At 43.3% G+C, this 20,936-nt stretch overlaps 1 protein-coding gene across 2 annotated transcripts in view; it reads right to left on the bottom strand.

Annotated features, from left to right (window-relative positions):
* Positions 1 to 20,936, bottom strand: part of PNP (purine nucleoside phosphorylase) — a 52,091-nt gene that overhangs the window by 6,973 nt on the left and 24,182 nt on the right. Inside the window, exons 1-3 of one of the 2 annotated variants that reach the window (XM_075828968.1) lie at positions 20,300 to 20,436; positions 2,831 to 3,000; positions 2,528 to 2,631 (exon numbers count right to left, since the gene is read on the bottom strand). In XM_075828968.1, the coding sequence (XP_075685083.1) occupies positions 2,528 to 2,631; positions 2,831 to 3,000; positions 20,300 to 20,367 (342 nt within the window). In that variant the 5' untranslated portion in view covers positions 20,368 to 20,436. Of the gene's footprint in view, positions 1 to 2,527; positions 2,632 to 2,830; positions 3,001 to 20,299; positions 20,437 to 20,936 lie in introns of those variants that run through there. The other variant, XM_075828969.1, reaches the window with a different exon arrangement.

The raw sequence follows: 20,936 nt of genomic DNA, 5'->3' as shown, positions 1-20,936 counted from the left end.
TTTGATCGCATCACCGGGATTCCGGTCATGCGATCAAAGAGGGGAATTCCCTTTGATCATGCCGTGGTCATGGACCGCGGCAATCAAAGGATTAAACAGCTGGGGTCCGAATGTTTTCCGACCCCAGCTGTATTCAGGAGGCTTCTCTATGATCAGGAGCTGTTCGTTATAGCTCCTGCTTGGAGGATCTACAGCGAGGCCAAAAGAAGTCGTTGTAGACTGGGGACCTGCACCGCCTGCCGTCAAAAGACCGTGGGCGATCGGGAAGGAGTTAATCTAAGGAATAGCCTACCGCAGGAGCTGGTCACAGCAGGGACAGTAGATGGCTTTAAAAAAGGCTTGGATCATTTCCTACAACAAAAAAATATCAGCTCCTATGTCCAGGTGTAGAATTCTTGTTTCATCCCTTCCCTTTCTCCTATTCGTTGGTTGAACTTGATCAGGGGCGTAGCAAGGGGGGGGGGGACAGGCGGGGCATGTTCCCCGGGCGCAGCTTAGAGGGGGGCGCCAGCGCCACCTCCTCCTGCACGATAATTGTACCTGTGTCGCAAGGACACAGGTATAATTAGAAGCAATGAATGACGGGGCACGTTCCGTGCCCGGCCATTCAGCGCGTTTCCACGAATGAAGCGACTGGTACCTTTTGTACCAGTGACGCTTCCGTCTATGAAAGGCACTGACTGACTGGGAAAGTCATCCTGCCCAGCCAATCAGCGCCTTTCATAGACTATGCGTTCAGCCCCAGGAGACCTGCGCAGAAGAGAGCAGGTCTCCATGGCTGCCGGACGGCGTGGGAGCGGGAATAAGGCGAGTTTGAATTTATTTTATTTTTTTAAATTGTAATAAAAGTGTGCGGCTGTATCTACAGGGGGGACGACTTTGTCTACGGGGGGGGGGGGCTTTATCTACACGCGGGGTGCGTCTATCTACAGGGGGGCTATATACTGGGATGGGCTATCTATGGAGCACCATATACAGGGGTGGGCTATAGCTACAGGGGGGATATATAGTATATAGCCCCCCCTGTAGATATAGCCCACCCCTGTAGATAGTATCCCACAAATATCTCCCCCCATAGTGCTCCACAGAAAGCCCACCCCTGTATATAGCCCCCTTATACATATAGTCAACCCCTGTATATAGTGCTCCACAGATAGCCCACCCCTGTATATAGTATATACAGGGGTGGGCTATCTGTGGAGCACTATATACAGGGGTGGACTATCTGTACAGGGGGGCTATATACAGGGGTGGACTATATGTGGAGCACTATATACAGGGGTGGGCTATATGTGGAGCACTATATACAGGGGAGGGCTATATGAGGAGCACTATATACAGGGGTGGGCTATATCTACAGGGGGGGCTACATACATGGTTGGGCTGTCTGTGGAGCACTATATACAGGAGTGGGCTATCTGTAGAGCACTATATACAGGGGTGGGCTATACGTGGAGCACTATATACAGGGCTGGGCTATATCTACAGGGGGCTATATACAGGGGTGGGCTATCTGTAGAGCACTATAGGGGGGAGTTATTTGTGGGACACTATATACAGGGGTGGGCTATATGGGGGCACTATGGCAGGCACTATCTACAGGGGGCACAGTGTGTGTGTGGGACACGGTGTATGGTGCTATTATAATTAAAGGTGCAGTGTGTGGTATAATGATAACTTTATATTTATTTATAGGTGCAGAAATGTTGGTAAAGTGAGAAGCTGAAGACATGTGAGCGGCAAACTGCAGAAATGGGCTGTAAAAGGGAGAATTCATCATAGATGTCTGGACCGGATGGAGAAAAAGAACTAGAATCTGAGACCTCACCGGTGAGTCACGTAATGTAAATGTTTATTCTGCCTCTAATCAGCACTGTAGTCGCTGTATTATCTGCAGTGAGATGATTATGATAGGATTTATTTTTTGTGAAACAGCATCTCCCAGCATATCCTTACCATTGTTCGTGCCATGCTGGGAGCTGTATTTTTACGCCATACACACCTATACAGCAGGGGTTGCACTAAATTGAGCTGTATTTGTGCTGGTGTTGTATTTATGTACTGAGTTCTGGTGTTGTGTATAGAACCATATTGCTTGTAAGATGTACAAATGTGTTACATAAAAGGCAATGACACGTCGATTGGTAGAGAAAACAAACACGGCGCGGGGGAAGGAGATGTCGGGAAAGAGGTTGGGGGGGGCGCCAAACTGAATCTTTGCCCCGGGTGCTGGAGAACCTAGCTACGCCTCTGACTTGATGGACGTATGTCTTCTTTCGACCGTACTAACTATGTAACTATAATATTGGAGGCAGCCATTTTGCAGCAGTGAAATAGTTCATAAACTAAACTATAGTTTATCAAATATTCAACAGTTTTTTTAGGAACTGGAAAAATGCATGGATAAGATAGTATCATGTATAAGCAGTGCAATTTTCCAATTCTCATGAATACTGGTTATCTTGTTCTTAGTGTACACATGGTATGCTGTAAGCAAATGCTGACACTGTTCACGAGCTGTTCTCACCTTCCACAGTGGGTAACCCTCGTAGGAATGAAACCGTCCTTGCATGCACACATATGGCTTCCCATTCAAGTTTCCAAATATAAGACGTCCAGCATGTCCGGGAACTGCGGTATTCAAGAAGATTAAATAAATCACCAAAACTATATATGTTCGTTCTAGTACAAGGGAATTATGTATGCTGTAAAACCTCCTCTATCTAGATTTGGATAAGATTTTACGAGCTCTTTTACCAGCTCTAAGACCAAAAATGAAGATGGAATTTCAAGAACATAAACCTTACAAAATAAAGGCCAGTTGCCGTACCTGTACTGTGTGGGAAATTGGGAATGTCACTGTAGTTGAAGGCCACCTGATCCTTTAAGAGTTCACCCAGAGCTCCAAGTCCAGACCCACATATAATGGCCAATGTAGGACGATGTTTTGTTTTGGACAAGAGCCAGTCTGCGGTCTGTTTGTATTCTTCATAGGTGTACCTAAAAGACAGCAAAAAGGCTTGTTATTAGAGCTGAGATTTATAGAAATCTAGCAAGTATGAACCTCTAAATAAAAGATGTTGCAATGCCTATAAATATGGAGAAAGGACTAAATATGTTGTTGCCGTAAGTGTAAAATAGTATGTAATTCCTTAGAACTGAAGCTTTGTGATAGGGACTTCACCAGAATCAGTGTGGATAGTTGGTTGCTTGCTCCTTCGGGAAACAATAAAAGGCCAAGGCATTTGAATCAGGCTTCATGGCATAGATGTACAGATTTGCCAGGAATAGTAATGCACTCTTGAAATGTTATAGAATACCGCAAACCTTCAAAGTGATCCAGAAAACTTTCTGTACATCAGTTTTAATACTATGTATGTAATGCAGAAAGCAGGCAAAATTCAACGTGTTATTTTCATTGACTTTGAGAGACCAGTATATAAAGAATGTACTGTAGCAGTACATGGAGAAAATGCTAGAAACTAGTAGACATTATTACAGTCCCCATATGTATTTTTGTAGGATAAGATAATTTCCAGGAAAAAAATATTATAACCAGCCCTTTGGAATCATGTGTCTCCACAGGAAACCTTTCAGAAAAAAATCCAGTTAAAAATACTAGCATTCCCCCTGGTGGCAGCTGCAGGTGGCCAGAATGGTTCAAGAGGGGGTTCTATTTTTTAGCATCCCCAATATGTAATAGGGCACCCTGGGTATAGATCACTACATATATAAATTGTATAATGCATCTGATATTGGCATTCTGAGTCATTATTCCCTTGTATTTGCACAGGAGGCACATGACAGACTGCTCTCTGGGTAAATAATGCCTGGCTTCTCAAGTATAAATCACATTATCCTTATAACTGAAAGAGGTTGGTATTCCAAAAATGGAAGTGTCTGATCACTGGGGGCCCCACTACCGATCACTAGAACAGGGGTCCAAAACCAATGCATGACCGCAATGAGGAGGACATTAAATAGAGCGGCAGTCCAGCATATGCGCTGCCGCTCCATTTAAAGTCTATGGGACGGACGGACGCAGAGTATAGCACTTGGCTATTTCTATCGGTCACATAGACATTGAATGGTGCGGTAGGGCGCATTCCTGTCCGCCGCTCCATTCAAGCTCTTCCTCCTACAGGGCGTTCGGTACTCCTGTTCTAGTGATCGGTGGGAGTATTAGCAGTGAGGCCCCAGCCATCAGACCCTCATTAGGTGTCCTGTGGATAGGCGATAATTGTCCATTCTGGGAACACCCCTTAAACTGAGCTCTGGCACACTAACCGCTTATGCGATTTCTTTCTAAAGCCAAACAAGTTCCAGGGCGCTGTAATGGTGACCATAATGGTGGTCACCCTGCTTTTTAAGAAACAAATACACAATGTATAAACACATCGTAGTTTGTTAAATTTGATCACATGTCCAGGTGGTCTACTGGTTTCTAGCATTTCCTTCATGTGTTACTACAGTACACTAAAGACAAATCTATTCTACAATATTTACATCTGCGGCAGAGGCTCCATTAGGCATCGTGCACTGCTATTTTTCCTGTCAAAACCACAGAGATCTCGGTGGAACTCAACAAGTCACGTCACAGTATTGTAGCTTCCAAAACCCAGAATATAGGCCCCAGAAGAAGATACATGCGAAACACGTGTTGGGGTTTGGATCCCGCCATCGTTCTGGTCGGTCTGTATGCCTCATTCTATTTGACTTGGTTCTTAACTATTTTCCTTTACTAACTATTGTGGATTGTTCTATCCACTATTTACATGGCTTACCTGTCTCTTATTGCACTACTTTTACTTTATTATAATGGGGTTTCAGGGCCTGGTCAATGAGGGGATCCATTTTCGTGGATAATGTGTATCTTTTATTGTATGTTTTTTACATGTATGTATCTCTAATAAAGAATTGTTATATTTGGTAGCAAGGTTCCTGTGTGGTTCTTTGCTGGTGTTCACAGTACACTAAAGACAAATCTCTTATGCTATGTTCACATCTGCGGCAGAGGCTCCATTAGGCCTAGTTCAGATTTTGACCTGCCTGCACTCTTTGCCGCGTTTTTTCGGCCATTGAGCGCCGCGGGCGAAAAAAAACGGTGCAAACGGTTTCTCTGTCTCCCATTGTTGTCAATGGGAGGTCAGAGATGGAAACGCCTGAACAAAAGAGCATGACACTTGTTTTTACCCGGAGCGTTTTATTCTGCTCTCAGGAAAAAAATGCCACCACTTCCCATTAAAATCAATGGAAGGTGTTTTCAGACGTTTTATGGCACGGTTTGCAATGCGGTTTCCGCGTCAAAAACAGTGATAAAAAACTGAATTCAGCCTTCGGCGACGTGCACTGCTAGTTTTCCGGTCAAAACAACAGATATCTCAGTGGAACTCAACGGACAATGTCACAGCATTGTAGCTTCCACAACACAGATATTGGCACATCGCCTAGATTGTACTGGAGTCTCCCAATAAATGAGGAGATCTACCAGCATGGTTGGCAAATATCCAGCAATTTCAGGAATATTAGACTAAAGAGGTCAGACACTGACCCCTTCTGCTGAACACAACACATCCTAGCGCTGATCTCTGTTCTGGGAACGGTTAACCTGTGAGAGGCTAGTGTGTATTTTTTTTCAAACATATTGACCGACACTGCTGTGGGGGGCATTCTCTGCCTGGGGCACAAATTAGGAGGGCGCTTTTTGGCTGGCACGGTTTATGGGGGCAGACGGGATGTTATGGGGATGTGGCTAGGATTTAAATCCAGATGCTTATTTGCAGGTATTTAGTCTCCCTGATACCGGTTCTCAAAAGTTGCCAACTACGCTGTTACATCATATACCAGTTCACACTTATCATTTGTAACTACGCAGATGAGCACACCATCATATAACAGTTACCACTACTTTACTTCTTGTTAGGGCATTGGGAAGGGAAGGAAAGCTCCTTCAATGAAACTTTGTATCAGAGTTTAAAGGCACTTGTGCCTGTACTGAATAACCTGCTGTGCAGTACGCTCATAACAGAAGTATGTAGTAAATACTAGATATAACAAAAAAATCCTAGATATACAATGTACACTTTCTATAGGTCAGACAGTGTTAAAGGGGGGCAAGCGTGAAACTCTGTAGAGCAGCGCAACACAACATTCATGGGAATCAAAACCTCGTGTTAATCTGTACTGAGAAAACAAATGTACAGCTGCTAGGTATATGACCTCTAAACTTTGCTTAACGCTCCTCATGGCAAGTGTGAATTTGGTCGAACTAAAGCCAGACAAGTCATTAACTTACAGGACAAGCCATCTCATATACACTGCCAAGTAGGAATTCTGCTGAACTCTTTATCTTTAAAGATATAACTAATAGATATCACTGTAGCGGTAATGGTATATGATTTTTACCTCATACCAAGTTCTAGTAATTCTATTACATCCCTGGTGCCACTAGTGTACAGTAATATGTGGAGCTGGGGAACCACATGCCGGGAGCCCAAGAATCACATGTGGTTCCCAAGCCACCGGCTGGGGATTCCTGCTTTAGATAGTTTCCACTTTATTATTAAGATAAGAGTCACTAAGCCGACATCCTTATAGGCATGTAATAGCCATTCTGAAGTTACAGTTAAATCTTTTTGGTGGTTTTGGGGAAATTAAATCAGTCATGTTTAGTATATGGACTTACTCTGTATTACTAAACTGGAGAGTACAGGTGTCAGAAAGATGGGGAAATCCACTTTAATATCAGCAAGCGTGAAAGAAAGGACTGGAAAGTCCAATGACGTCTGCTTCATTTGTAATAAAAACAAATTACCACTCCTACCATATGTATTATCTGCTATTACATATAACTCTGAAGGATGCAGCATAATGTAGAAGATGTGTTCTACTTCAGCATAGCATTCTCAGATGAACATAGGAAATAGGACTGCTCACAGTGAAATCCAAAGTTGGTTCCTGTCCACTGGCTAATGCCCCACCAGAATGGCCCAGAGCGGTCTAATTAGGGTATGTTCACACGCTAAAGTAAAAACGGCTGTAAAATACGGAGCGGTTTTCAAGGGAAAACAGCCTCTGATTTTCAGCAGTTTTTAAAACATCAAAACGTATAATATATATATATATATATATACACACACACACACACACACACACACATCTATACATACCATCCGTCACAACTCCACTTGAAAGCTACCTACTGACCACAGATTATCATGAACTAGGGCTGAGTCATACAGGATTTATTGTTCTGTTTAAAAGTTAGAACATGGAAAAATCCATTAATTAAATGAAAACTTCCTGATGACGAACAGGGAAAGCTCAAAATAACCCTGGCTGCCGGAAAAACAGCCACCTTATAAAATATCTTTGAAAAACTGTTCTAAGAATTCTACTATTGTAAACTAGAGCACTGCAAAGTAATTGAAGTTCAACTACTTTTCTTTTAAAGAAATAGTCATAGCCATACTTCCCAACTTTCAATAATAATAAAGGAATTTTTTTTTTAATGTTAAAGAGGCTCTGTCACCAGATTGTGCAACCCCTATCTGCTATTGCAGCAGATCGGCGCTGCAATGTAGATTACAGTAACGTTTTTATTTTTAAAAAACGAACATTTTTGGCCAAGTTATGGCCATTTTTGTATTTATGCAAATGAGGCTTGCAAAAGTACAAGTGGGCGTGTTGAAAAGTAAAAGTACAACTGGGCGTGTATTATGTGCGTACATCGGGGCGCGTTTACTACTTTTACTAGCTGGGCGTTCTGACGAGAAGTATCATCCACTTCTCTTCAGAACGCCCAGCTTCTGGCAGTGCAGACACAGCGTGTTCTCGAGAGATCACGCTGTGACGTCACTCACAGGTCCTGCATCGTGTCAGACGAGCCGGCACCAGAGGCTACAGATGATTCTGCAGCAGCATCGGCGTTTGCAGGTAAATCGATGTAGCTACTTACCTGCAAACGCTGATGCTGCTGCAGAATCAACTGTAGCCTCTGGTGCCGACACGATGCAGGACCTGTGAGTGACGTCACAGATCTGCACTGCCAGAAGCTGGGCGTTCTGAAGAGAAGTGGATGATACTTCTCATCAGAACGCCCAGCTAGTAAAAGTGGTAAACACGCCCCGATGTACGCACATAATACACGCCCAGTTGTACTTTTACTTTTCAACATGCCCAGTTGTACTTTTGCAAGCCTCATTTGCATAAATACAAAAATGGCCATAACTTGGCCAAAAATGCTCGTTTTTTAAAAATAAAAACGTTACTGTAATCTACATTGCAGCGCCGATCTGCTGCAATAGCAGATAGGGGTTGCAAAATCTGGTGACAGAGCCTCTTTAAGCCACGCCCGTAACCGCACTGAGTCCCTATCCATACACACCCAGTTCCCTTTGTGCCCCGCACAGTATTATGCCCCCAGAGTGACCCCACGCAGCATTATGCCCCAGTAGTGCCCCCCACACAGTATCATACACCCATGCAGTATCCTGCCTTCTTAGTGACCCTCACACAATATCTTGCGCCCATAGTGCCCCCACACACAGCATCATGCTTCTATAGTGCCACCCCACACAATAAAATGCCCCGAGTGCTTCCCCACAGTAGAACACCTCATAGTACCCCCCCAAACAGTATAATGCCCCCCGAGTGCCTCCCCACACAGAATAACACCCCTTTTGTGCCCCGACACAGTATAATGCCCCAATAGTGCCTCCTCACACAGTATCAAGCCCCCATAGTGCCCCTCCACACAGTATAATGCCCCCTAAGTGCCCATACACAGTACAATGCCGCCTAAGTGCCGATACACAGTAAAATGCCCCCACAAACAGTAGAATTCCCCTAATAGTGCTCCCCACACACAGTATAATGCCCCTCGTAGTGCTCCTAAAAATAATAAAATACTCACCTAGCCCCGCTCCCACAATGAATGGAGGAGATTCCTCTGCAGGTCTCCTCCCGTCTGTGCTGTGTGTGACTCGCAGTGACATCATCGCGCCTGTCTGTGCCATTACGCCTGTTGCAACGACCTGCACACGGTAGGCGTCAAAGTGTAAATGGTGGATCACCATTGGATTGAACTGTATCCGTGACAGCAGAACACCGCCTGAAACCTGTGATTGTCCCTCTGGAATCTGGGCAGTTGGGAGGCATAAGTATAGGAATAGGCATATACAAGATATCCCATTATACTTCCTAGTTATGTGTAAAGAAAAGTAGATCAACTAACAAATATTTGGTAGAGATAAATATATCTGTTTCTCTATAAGCCAATAGCTGCAAATATAATAATATTGTGTTATAACTTATGGATAAATTATGCCTATATATGCAGGTAGCCACTGGAGGAGCTTATTGAAGACTGAATACAGCTCCCATTGACCTCGGACTTTAGTAAGCTCTCAAGATCCCCATAGTGGTGGCTGCAGGCAGACAGAATTTTATGACTTTGCAAAGGGAAGCAGGGGATTTGGAGGTGTTTAACAGCAAAATAAAGCTTCGACCTCTATAACGATATATTGTGAAATTAAGCACAGAATTTGGTACCAATTTAGATAAGGAAAAAAATAAAACAAAATATAAGTTCACACGTAGTGTAAATACTGCAGATTTTCCGCAATGGATTTGGTTGTGGAAAATCCACAGCATAATACAGTAGCAGCAAAGTGGATGAGATAGAACAAATCTCATCCACACGCTGCATAAATACGGAGCGAAGAAAAACGGTCAAAAATGTACTTGCAGTGCGTTTGTTTCATCCGCTGCATGTCAATTGTATTTGCATAAACGCTGCTTATTTGTTGCGGGCTTTCCCCATTGAATTCAATGAGGCGATAAAACCTGCAACAAATAGCAGATGTTGCGGCAGAAAGGCTTACCTAGATTTCTGTGTGCATCCATGCCGGCCTCCTGGGATGACGTTTCATCCCATGTGACCGCTGCAGCCAATCACAGGCTGCAGCGGTCAGATGGTATGAAACATCAACCCAAGAGGCCCAGGCTGCAGGACGGTGGAGGGACACGTTGCCATGGCTACGCAAGTAAGATTCTTTTCTTTGATGCAGTTTTCCGCAGCGGACATTCCGGTCGAAAAACTGCACCACAATTTGGTGTGGTTTTTCGTCCAGAATTCCGTGCAGTGCACAGGGTGGATTACGCAGCGTATCCACCCTCTGTGAACATAGCCTAAGGGTATGTTCACACGCTAAACAAAAAACGGCTGTAAAATACAGAGCTGTTTTCAAGGCAAAACAGCTCCTGATTTTCAGCCGTTTTTAAAGCATCAACAGTTTTTTAGGTGTTTAACGGATGTTTTTGGAGCGGTTTTTCTATTGAGACAATAAAAACAGCTGTGTAAAAAAACGCCCGTTGGAACGAAACTCAGTTTTTCCCATTGGAATCAATGGGCAGATGTTTGGAGGCTTTTACCCTCTGTATTTAAAGAGGCTCTATCTCCTATTGCAGCAGATCGGCGCTGCAATGTAGATAAGAGTAAAGTTTGTTTTTTTCAAAAACGAGCATTTTTGGCCAAGTTATGACCATTTTTATATTTATGCAAATGAGGCTTTAAGTACAACTGGGCGTGTTTAAAGTTAAGTCCAAGTGGGCGTGTATTGTGTGTGTAACATCTGGGCGTTTTTACTTCTACTACTAGCTGGGCGTTGTGAATAGAAGTGTATGATGCTGACGAATCAGCATCATCCACTTCTCTTCGTTACCACCCAGCTTCTGGTAGTGCACAGACACACAGCGTGTTCTCGAGAGATCACGCTGTGACGTCACTTCCTGCCCCAGGTCCTGCATCGTGTCGGACGAGCGAGGACACATCGGCACCAGAGGCTACATCGACTTACCTGCAAACGCCGATGCTGCTGCAGAATCAACTGTAGCCTCTGTCGCCTGGTGCCGATGTGTCCTCGCTCGTCCGACACGATGCAGGACCTGGGGCAGGAAGTGACGTCACAGCGTGATCTCTCGAGAACACGCTGTGTGTCTGAACTGCCAGTAGCTGGGTGGTAACGAAGAGAAGTGGATGATGCTGATTCGTCAGCATCATACACTTCTATTAACAACGCCCAGCTAGTAAAAGTAGTAAAAACACCCAGATGTACATACACAAGACACGCCCACTTGGACATAACTTTAAACACGCCCAGTTGTACTTAAGAAAGCCTCATTTGCATAAATATAAAAATGGTCATAACTTGGCCAAAAATGCTCGTTTTTTAAACAAAAACAACGTTACTCTTATCTACATTGCAGCGCCGATCTGCTGCAATACGAGATAGGGGTTGCAAAATCTGGTGACAGAGCCTCTTTAAGCCATTTTTGGGGGGGGGGGGGGGTTCATGGCCGTGTGAACATAGCCTCAAGCTCATTGCTACTATTTCCCTTCGTAGCAACTAGACTTTTTTTTGCCCATTTTACTCCAAACTAGTGTCTAATCTGCTGTGTGATATTTATTAACCATTTGCACCAGAATTTAAAGCCATTTGTTCCATACAAGTCAGTTTGTAAAAGTGTAGTGAAAAGTGGACCTGGCTTACTGCTTGGCCAGGATTTAAACACCTCTATAAAACGCAACCTTTATTTACTCCACACAGAGCCTGGCGTAGAAAAAGTGGTGCAATTTTATCCAGTGTTAAAGTTAATGGCATGATCAGAAAGAAATGTAACATTCCAATTTCTGTAGTCACAATATTCTAGTAAAGCATATCCATATGTAAACTTAGTAAAAGGTATACAGCAATCTTGGTGCCATAAACATAATGGACTTGTTTTAGAGAAAAGGACTATATAATATACCTGTCTTGCACAGATAAGAAAACTGTATTGCTCCTCAAAGATTTAACTGCTCAATTTCCAACAAATAAACGCAATAATAAACTTTAGAAGGGGTCTGGTAAAACTACCCCCACGCGTACAGTATTCATACCTAGAACATATGGAAGGTTCCTTACCCAGCAAGCAGTAAGAAATAAGACGTCAGGTGCATGTCACACGGTTTATAGACGAAAAAAACCAAACCCTTGTGTAGGTCAAACCTGCCCAACAACTGACAGTCACCAGACAAGCACGCATTTCCTCTATTCTTACCATAAATGTCAACAGTGGGCCATAGGACAAAACTAACCAGGCATGAACTTGTTTTTCAGAAATCACATTCAGTTTTATTAGCAATAATAATCACCCCATACAACTCAACCACCAAATATCAGGATGTCAGGTTTGGCCTTAAAGGGGTTGTCTACTACTGAACAACTGATGACCTATCCACCGGACAGGTCATCAATATATCATTGGTGCGGTTCAGACTCCCAAACCCCACACTGTTAAGAGGCTCCAGCTGCGTCCGGATGTTATGGCTCATTATGCCATGTACGGAGCCGGAAGCCGTTGGCTCTGTACATTGCATAGCGGCCGTGCTGCTGAACTGCAGCTCTGCTCCTATTCAGTGGCCGGTGCGAACGGCTTCCGGCATGTACGTCCGGTGCTCGGAGGCAGCCGGAGCGGCTTTAGGGTATGTTCATACGCCCTATTTACGGACGTAATTCAGGCGTTTTACGCCTTGAATTACGCCCGAAAATACGGTTCCAAACATCTGCCCATTGAATTCAATGGGTCTTACGGTGTTCTGTGCAGACGGGCTTTTTTTTTTTTTACGCACCGCTGTCAAAAGACGGCGCGTAAAATGGCGCCCGCTTCAAAGAAGTGTAGGACACTTCTTGGGACGTAATTGGAGACGTTTTTCATTGACTCCAATGAAAACCAGCTCCAATTACGTCCGTAAAAGACGCCGCGAAAAACGCGTGCACCTGTCAAAACGTCTGAAATTCAGGAGCTGTTTTCGCCTGAAAACAGCTCCGTCATTTCAGACGTAATTGGCGTTGCCGTGTGAACATACCCTTATGGTGCAGGGTCCAGCTGTTGGACACCCACAGATCATGTACCGGTGGTTAGGTCAACAGTTATCCAGTAGTGGACAACCGCTTTCATGCAAAATATCATTCTCTGGATTCTGCAAGGCAACCAATCTTTCCTAGTATGGGTTCATGTGCACTGATCCGTAATACCACAGAAGTTGATGTGCCTATACTGAACTTCTATATGTCCATAAAAGTCTGAACTAGTAAAATAGAACATTATTTAACCCTCCAGGAGAACGCCATAGGAAAAATAAGATTGCTGTTTTTTAGTCACCTCGCTTCTCAACACAAATGGAATAAAGAGCGATCAAAAAGTCATATGTAATCCAAAATGGTACCAAAAAAAATAAATAAATAAAAAGTTAGGTCTCTCCGAATATGGTGACACCAAATAAAACATTTTTAAATAAAACAGTTTTTTCTATGTAAAAGTAGTACATCATGGAAAAAAAATATATAAATTTGGTATCGCTGAAATCTTATTGAACCGCAGAATAAATTTAAATTCAGATTATAATAAGGGAATCAGTTTTTTCCCATTCCACCGCACAAGGGGGTTTTTTTCAGTTTCCCAGTACATTATATGGTACATTAAATAGTGTCTTTAAAAACGACAACTTATCCTGCAAAAAAAAAAAACAAGCTCATATATGGCTGTGTCGTTGGAAAAATAAAAAAGTTATAGCTCTTGGAATGCAACGATGGAAAAACGAAAATGAAAGTAAAATGTAACGATCTGTAGGAAAAGGACATTGCATCATTCTGTCAACAGGGTCTCGAGAACTGCCCACTGTAAGTGTTATTTTATTTAGTCATCCAGGAGTGGTTGCTCATAGGGATGATGACTACTTCCGGTTTTTAGATTCAAAATAAATAAACGGATAGCAAACAGTCATTACATTGAAACCCTACTTTCTTTTTTTAAAGAGGCTGTCACCAGATTATAAATTTCCTATATTGTACATAATGTGATCGGCGCTGTAATTTAGATTACAGCAGTGTTTTTTATTTAGAAAAACGATCATTTTTGACGGAATTATGACCTATATTAGCTTTATGCTAATGAGTTTCTTAATGGACAACTGGGCGTGTTTTACTACTGTATATGACCAAGTGGGCGTTGTACAGAGGAGTGTATGACGCTGACCATTCAGCATCATACACTTCTCTCAATTCATTTACACTGCACTAGCGATATAGCTATATCTCTATCTGCAGCATCATAAACACACTATAACAGTACTGCAGTGTCCGGACAATGAATATACATTACCTCCAGCCAGGACGTGATGTGTATTCAGAATCCTGACCACTTCTGTAGCGTCGCCGAGTTACAGCATAGCAGACGTAGTCTCGCGAGATCTCGCTGTGCTATGCTGTAGTCTCACACAGACGCTACAGAAGTGTCAGGATTCTGAATACACATGATGGCTGGAGGTAATGTATATTCATTGTCATGACACTTGAGTAACGTTATAGTGTGTTTATGTGGCTGCACATAGTGTTCTAGTAAGAACGCTATCTGCTGTGTAAATGAATGGAGAGAAGTGTATGACGCTGATTGGTCAGCGTCATACACTTCTCTCCACAACACCCACTTGGTCAAAAAGTAAAACACGCCCAGTTGTCCATTGAGAAACTCATTAGCATAAAGCTAATATAGGTCATAACTCAGTCAAAAATGATTGTTTTTCTAAATAAAATACACTGCTGTTGTAATCTACATTACAGCGCCGATCACATCATGTACAAGATAGGGAATTTATAATCTGGTGACAGAGCCTCTTTAACCAAAAATGGGAATGGATGGGGAAATAGAAAATATTTTTTTTACGATCTGGGAAAATGGGGGAAGAGCAACGAAAAGAAAAACGGATCTGTCAAATGCTGGAGTGAATGTGTGACGGTTTCTCTTTAAATAGTGCCCATGCCACCCCCACTATTGAGAGTACATTGCACCTGGTGGGTAGTTCCAGATTCTGCGATCTGTTTGGAGGAGTTTATTATTTAATTCAAAATGATTACGAATATAAAAAAAAGAATTCACATGGGATCGTCATGTAGAAGAAATGAGTCATTAACAGCTGAAGGAGAAGGAATGCCATATATAGCCTTGTGCAAGTCACATATTACCGGAAGATAGAGAATGTGACAAGTGGACTGCAGATAAAGAAATCACATGACCACAAGTGCAGCCGAGTTCACATGAAGAGGTTAATGGAACTATGAAACTGCAACATGGATAGGGAGGCATAATAGCCAACCAGGACATACACAACCACGTCCCATACATGCAGATTACTGAAGGTGTGCCACATAGGTTGTCATAACGTAGTGGTACTGGCAGAGCGTGCTAGTGGTGCCATATCCTGGGACCGCAGACTTCCACATTAATGAAGAAAATTGCATCATCCACATTGCCAGCTCATTTGCTTAAGTTACAGGCAATGCGTAATGCAATGCAACTTCCTTGCCTCATATGAAACCAACAGAGTATATAACTAAAAAGCATCATTTAAAGGGGTTGTCCAGTTTTTATTTAGATTTTTAAATTAGGAAGTCTTATCATTTTTTAATCTACATGTATTATAAATTCTGCTCACATAACTTTCTTATAGTGCAGGAGGCCCCTATCAAAGTAGAATGGTATAGCCCACATATTAGTCCTGCACAGTTATCAACATTTGGTGTGTCTTGTGGGGGCGTGGTTTATCTGGTGGGTGTGTCTAGTGGGGCGTGGCTTTCCAGAATTTCTGCATACAAAAAGAATAAAAAAATTAATTCTGCACTAGTTTGGCTGACAACTACTATGGTTGTCAGTATCTCTCTCTGGTTATCCATTTGTTTACAGGGAGGTGATGTCTCACTTTATCACTAGGGCTAGGCGAAATGTGCTGACCACTAGTAGCGTAAAAACAAGCGTAGATAGTGCCACACACTGCTCCCTCTAGATGGTGCCACACAGACCCCTTCTAGATGGTGCCACACAGACCCCTTCTAGATGGTGCCACACAGACCCCCTCTAGATGGTGCCACACAGACCCCCTCTAGATGGTGCCACACAGACCCCCTCTAGATGGTGCCACATACTCCCCCTGTATATAGTGCCACATACTCCCCCTGTATATAGTGCCACATACTCCCCCTGTATATAGTGCCACATACTCCCCCTGTATATAGTGCCACATACTCCCCCTGTATATAGTGCCACATACTCCCCCTGTATATAGTGCCCACCCCCCTCTCTGTGTATAGAGCCATTGTGGCTTCCTTTATGAGCGGAATCCCCGGCCAGGCGTCGGCAACGCTTTTGCCGGGGATTCCGGCTCTCCAGGAGGAGCCCCAGACTTAATTGTCCATATGTGGACAGGGACGTCGTCAGTGGCTCCCCCTATGAGCGGAATCCCTGGCTGGGTGTCGGCAATGCTCTGGCCGGGGATTCCGCTGCAGGAGGCGCCCCTGACGTCACTGCCTTTATATGGACAGTGAAGTCGTGGGCTACTCCTGGAGCCCTGGAATTCCCGGCCATGGGCATCAGCAACGCTTTGGAATTCCGCTCATAGAGGGGCCGGACTTCAAATTCCATAAAAGGGCAGTGACACCCTCCTGCAGCGGAATCCCCGGCCAGGGCGACGTCCAGGAGGAGTGAATAGCAGAGCAGGAAGCAGATAGTTTCCTGCTCTGCCATAGTATTCAATTGTATCTGCGTCCTGAGGACGCAGATACAATTAAACGTGGCAGTTGCCGGAACAAGTCCCGGGACAGTAATTTGCCGGGACGGTTCTGTAAATTCAGGACAGTCCCGGCAAATTTGGGACAGTTGGCAAGTATGGTCCTGTGTAATGCTTCCACAGGCTAACTACATATGACTTAACATGGCGTCAGTCATGTGACTTCCCCTACACACTTCATGTGACCCCCTAGTATTCAGTTAGTAACAGGGTTACAGGACATACAAGTGTTGGAAGAGGACACGTCCATGGGCTAAGTGAGTAGGACTAATGGTGGAATAATGATGAACAACTGCTTCACTGTGCCTGTATTCACTGTCTCTAGAGGATTTATAAAATGGCCGACTGTCTCTACGGGATGTTATGTTGTTAATAAAGTTAAATATTTTAAAAAACAACACACAGAGGAGACAGTGAGAAGAATGTAAGAGCTGCACCTCACAGACACTGACAGACATGATGAGATGTTGCTGGAGGTAGAAATACTTTATGAATTTTGCTCCTCAATAACTTATTATTCAACCGTTACATACCTGGACAGTGTTACCTGAATGTCAGGGGTCACATGACTGCCACCATCTTTAATCCATTCAGTTATCCTATGGATGCATTTATACTGACTAATCTGTGGGTGATATCATTTTATTTTCGTTTTAGACAAAGGCAACTGCACTGGTATAAGAAAGGTACATGATCCGAATTTTAAATAAGTATATATTAGAAATCTGTATGATTTCTTATTCTTTAAATAAATTAATATAGCAAAAAAAAAACAAAAAAAAAAAAACGGACAACTGGTTTAGAAAGTGTAGCTAAACGATCGACGAACTTCTGTCATGTCATAGTGACATGACAGAAGTTTGGATTGGTGGGGGTCCGAGCACTGAGACCCCCACCAATCGCTAGATCGAAGCAGCTGAAGCGTTCGTGTGAGCGCTTAGCCGCTTCGTGTCTGTTCGGCTTTTTCCGGAAAGCCGATGTATCGGAGTACGGGCTCATAGACTTTCTATTGAGTCCGTACACCAATACATTTATTTCCGGAAAAAACTGAACAGACACGAAGCGTCTGAGCGCTCACATGAACGCTTCAGCTGCTTCGTTCTAGAGATTGGTGGGGGTCTCAGTGCTCGGACCCCCACCAACCCAAACTTCTGACATGTCACTATGACATGTCAGAAGTTTGTCAAACATTTAGCTACACTTTAAAGGAGGTAGAGAAGTAAGTGCCTATAGAAGGACCTTACCAAGGGGAGAGAGTACTCACAATTCTAATGTACTTTATATATAATCTTAGGCTTATACTGGACTTGTAGGATTAGTGAAAATGGTCCAATTGTTTGGAATACATGAGAGTGCTATACATCAACTTATTTTAGTACACCAAATGTAATAAACAGGGCTGGTCTAACTATACGTAAAGTCTATGCAGCCTGCAGATGATTTCCACCAACAAAATTAGAACTAATACACAGGAATATAATCAATGAATATATTTTATTAATGTCCATAGACGTACATGGTACAACAACCATTAGTAAAACAATATATCATCATACATTACCCATGAATCCCAACCCAGGATCCTATACTATACAATCCCACCATAGCTATATCCCCTGAAAGAAGCGACGTGTGAAACGCGTATTGAGGTTTCTCACCCAACCTTGGGTTGTTTGGTCTGTATACTCTGGCTTGCTTTACATGGTTTTGACTTCCTCATGTGTGTATATCGTTGACGCTATGTTGGCACATATATAACTTACAGTGGGGTAGCCCTCGTTGGCACTACTAGCACTTTATTATTACAAAGCTATTGTGGGATTGTACAGTTGAAGATCCTGGGTTGGGATTATTGGGTAATGTATGCACGATGATATATTGTTTTACTAATAGTTGTTTTATCGTGTACCTCTATGGACGCTAATAAAATATATATTTATTGATTAGGTTACTGGGCATTAGTTATAGACAAGCATGAACATGAAAAGCTACATTATGAAGAAAGGTATGTAATTTCTTCAAGATATGCATTCTGCTGCATCTGCAACCTCTATAAATCTGCTGCAAGTAAAGAAGGCACAACCAGCCACTGATGTCTTTATAGACAAGTGAGGTGTCTAAAGCCTTGTTCACACAGTTGAGATTTGCTGCAGATTTTGCAAGCCAAAACCAGGAACAAGAACCTAAACACAAGAAATATATAAATGAAGGTCTTATAGGTCTACTCTTCTGGTCCAGTCCCCAAAAATGTATGGCCTATCCTCAGGCTAGGCCCTCAATATGTGATCGGTTGGGGTTCAACTCCCGATCAGCTGTTTTGAAGGGGCCGCAGAGTTTGTACATTGAAGTGGATCGGAGAAGGCTGCAATACTGTGAACCACCACTACAAGTCTGTTGGCAAATTACAGTGTGAGTAGTAAAGGAAATGAAGGGGAAGCAGCACTCGTACAAGCACTGCCGCCCCTTCAAAACAGCCGATCAGCGGAGGTGCCGGGAGTCGGACTACGACCGATCACATTGATAGCTTATTCCGGTGATAGGCCATCACTTTTTTGGGACTAGACAACCCCTTAAAAAGTGCAAGTAAAATGTGCAGCAATTCCGCACTGTGTGAACAAGGCCTAAAGGTGTAGCTAGGGATGTGGGTGGGTGCCAACAGGCCATTCTGCTGTGATGAACGCCTCTGGATGTGTCCACCAGGTGACGAAAGTGTAAAACATCTTTTACAAGAGTCATACATGCTGTTGTACTATATTGCTTGTTATAATTACAGCCATAATCTATTTAGTATGTTGTAGTATGATATACACAATCCCAGTGGAATATGAATTGACCGAAGGCGGAGGAAGTTGTGAACAATCTCCACGACAAAGAGAACATTACATTTTCAGGCTTTAAAATTCTAGGGAAATTCTTCTGAATTGACCCTTATGTATCAATTATTGACGTTCTAAAGCTCATTCTAGAGGTCCCTGTGCTGAAAGTGCTGACAAATATTTTCACAGAATACACCCAAACATGCCTATCAACAATCTCCCTACTTCATTATATATAGGGCCAATGGAGTCATCGAAGATGAGGGCTACATGGGTACTTGTGCCATGTGATGCCTAGCTTGATTCAGGTTGTGCGATTATTTTTATTTCCATAGACTTACAGTGTGACTGAGTTTCAGTCAATGCTTAGGGAGAGGGGGGGGGGGGGTCACAATGTTGACAGTTGTCAGCCAGCTGTAGCACAATCGTGCAATCAGAAAGATGGGGAGGGGGGGTACTGTGAAGCTAAGTTCATGCTGTTCTAACACAAGTCTACTTTCCAGTATAGTTAACGGCAACCTATAGTAGCTGCCAATTCAAATCTATCGGAGCACCATGCTTCTAGTGTCTAGTCCGGCACAAATATTAACCCCTTATTTGTACACAATTTATCATTTCCTTATAGGAAAGAATACCACGTTTGGTACAGCATTGGAATCGTACTGAAGTTATAGTTCTTTAAGAGCATCTAATCGATATGCCATGACTGCTGAGTTTGGAAAACGACACCCTAACTACAATAGGATATTATTCCCCACACTCGTGCTGTATTAGGGAGACGGAATAGAATAGATCAGCTGTTACATGGATGGGAACTTACCCTGTGCGCGTCTCCTCCTTCTTCAGTCTGAACTCCTGCTTCTGCGTTTTGGTTGCTGGAGGAGACATGCCGCGGAGTGCTACTATAACAACACAGCTATGTTGTATGTAGCGCAGGCCGCCTGTTCGCTATATACATATACATATACATATACATCTAGGCACATCATGACAGAACACAATGAACACCTCTACCAGCTTCTGCTCCGCCCCTCATATGATGCTGGTACGTAAGGACACGGCTCTGATTGGCTCATAGATACGTGCCCATCACACACCCCTTTTAAGCGATTGGATATTTTCCCGCTATCCGATAAACACAATCCGTTTTCACAATAATACACTGTACATAGACGTCACATGCTGAGAGGGTGGGCCGGATGTGGGAGGAGGCGGGGCCAGCCGGTGACTGGAAATGTTTCGTGACTGTAGGCGCCCACACCCAAATTATACTCGCTTTTTACCCGTTTTGGGGTATATTTAACCCCTTCAGGACCCTGCCTGTTTTGGCCTTGTGGACACAGATGATTTTTTCAAATATGACGTGTCACTTTATGTGGTAATAGCTTTGGAATGCTTTTACCTACCCAAGCGATTCTGAGATTGTTTTCTCGTGACACATTGTACTTTATTGTAGT

This window comes from Rhinoderma darwinii, chromosome 1 (assembly GCF_050947455.1).
Source record: "Rhinoderma darwinii isolate aRhiDar2 chromosome 1, aRhiDar2.hap1, whole genome shotgun sequence".
In the NCBI taxonomy this organism is placed as follows: domain Eukaryota; kingdom Metazoa; phylum Chordata; class Amphibia; order Anura; family Rhinodermatidae; genus Rhinoderma; species Rhinoderma darwinii.
Note: the sequence above shows the minus strand (reverse complement) of the source record. Positions and strands in the feature narration are given on the sequence as shown.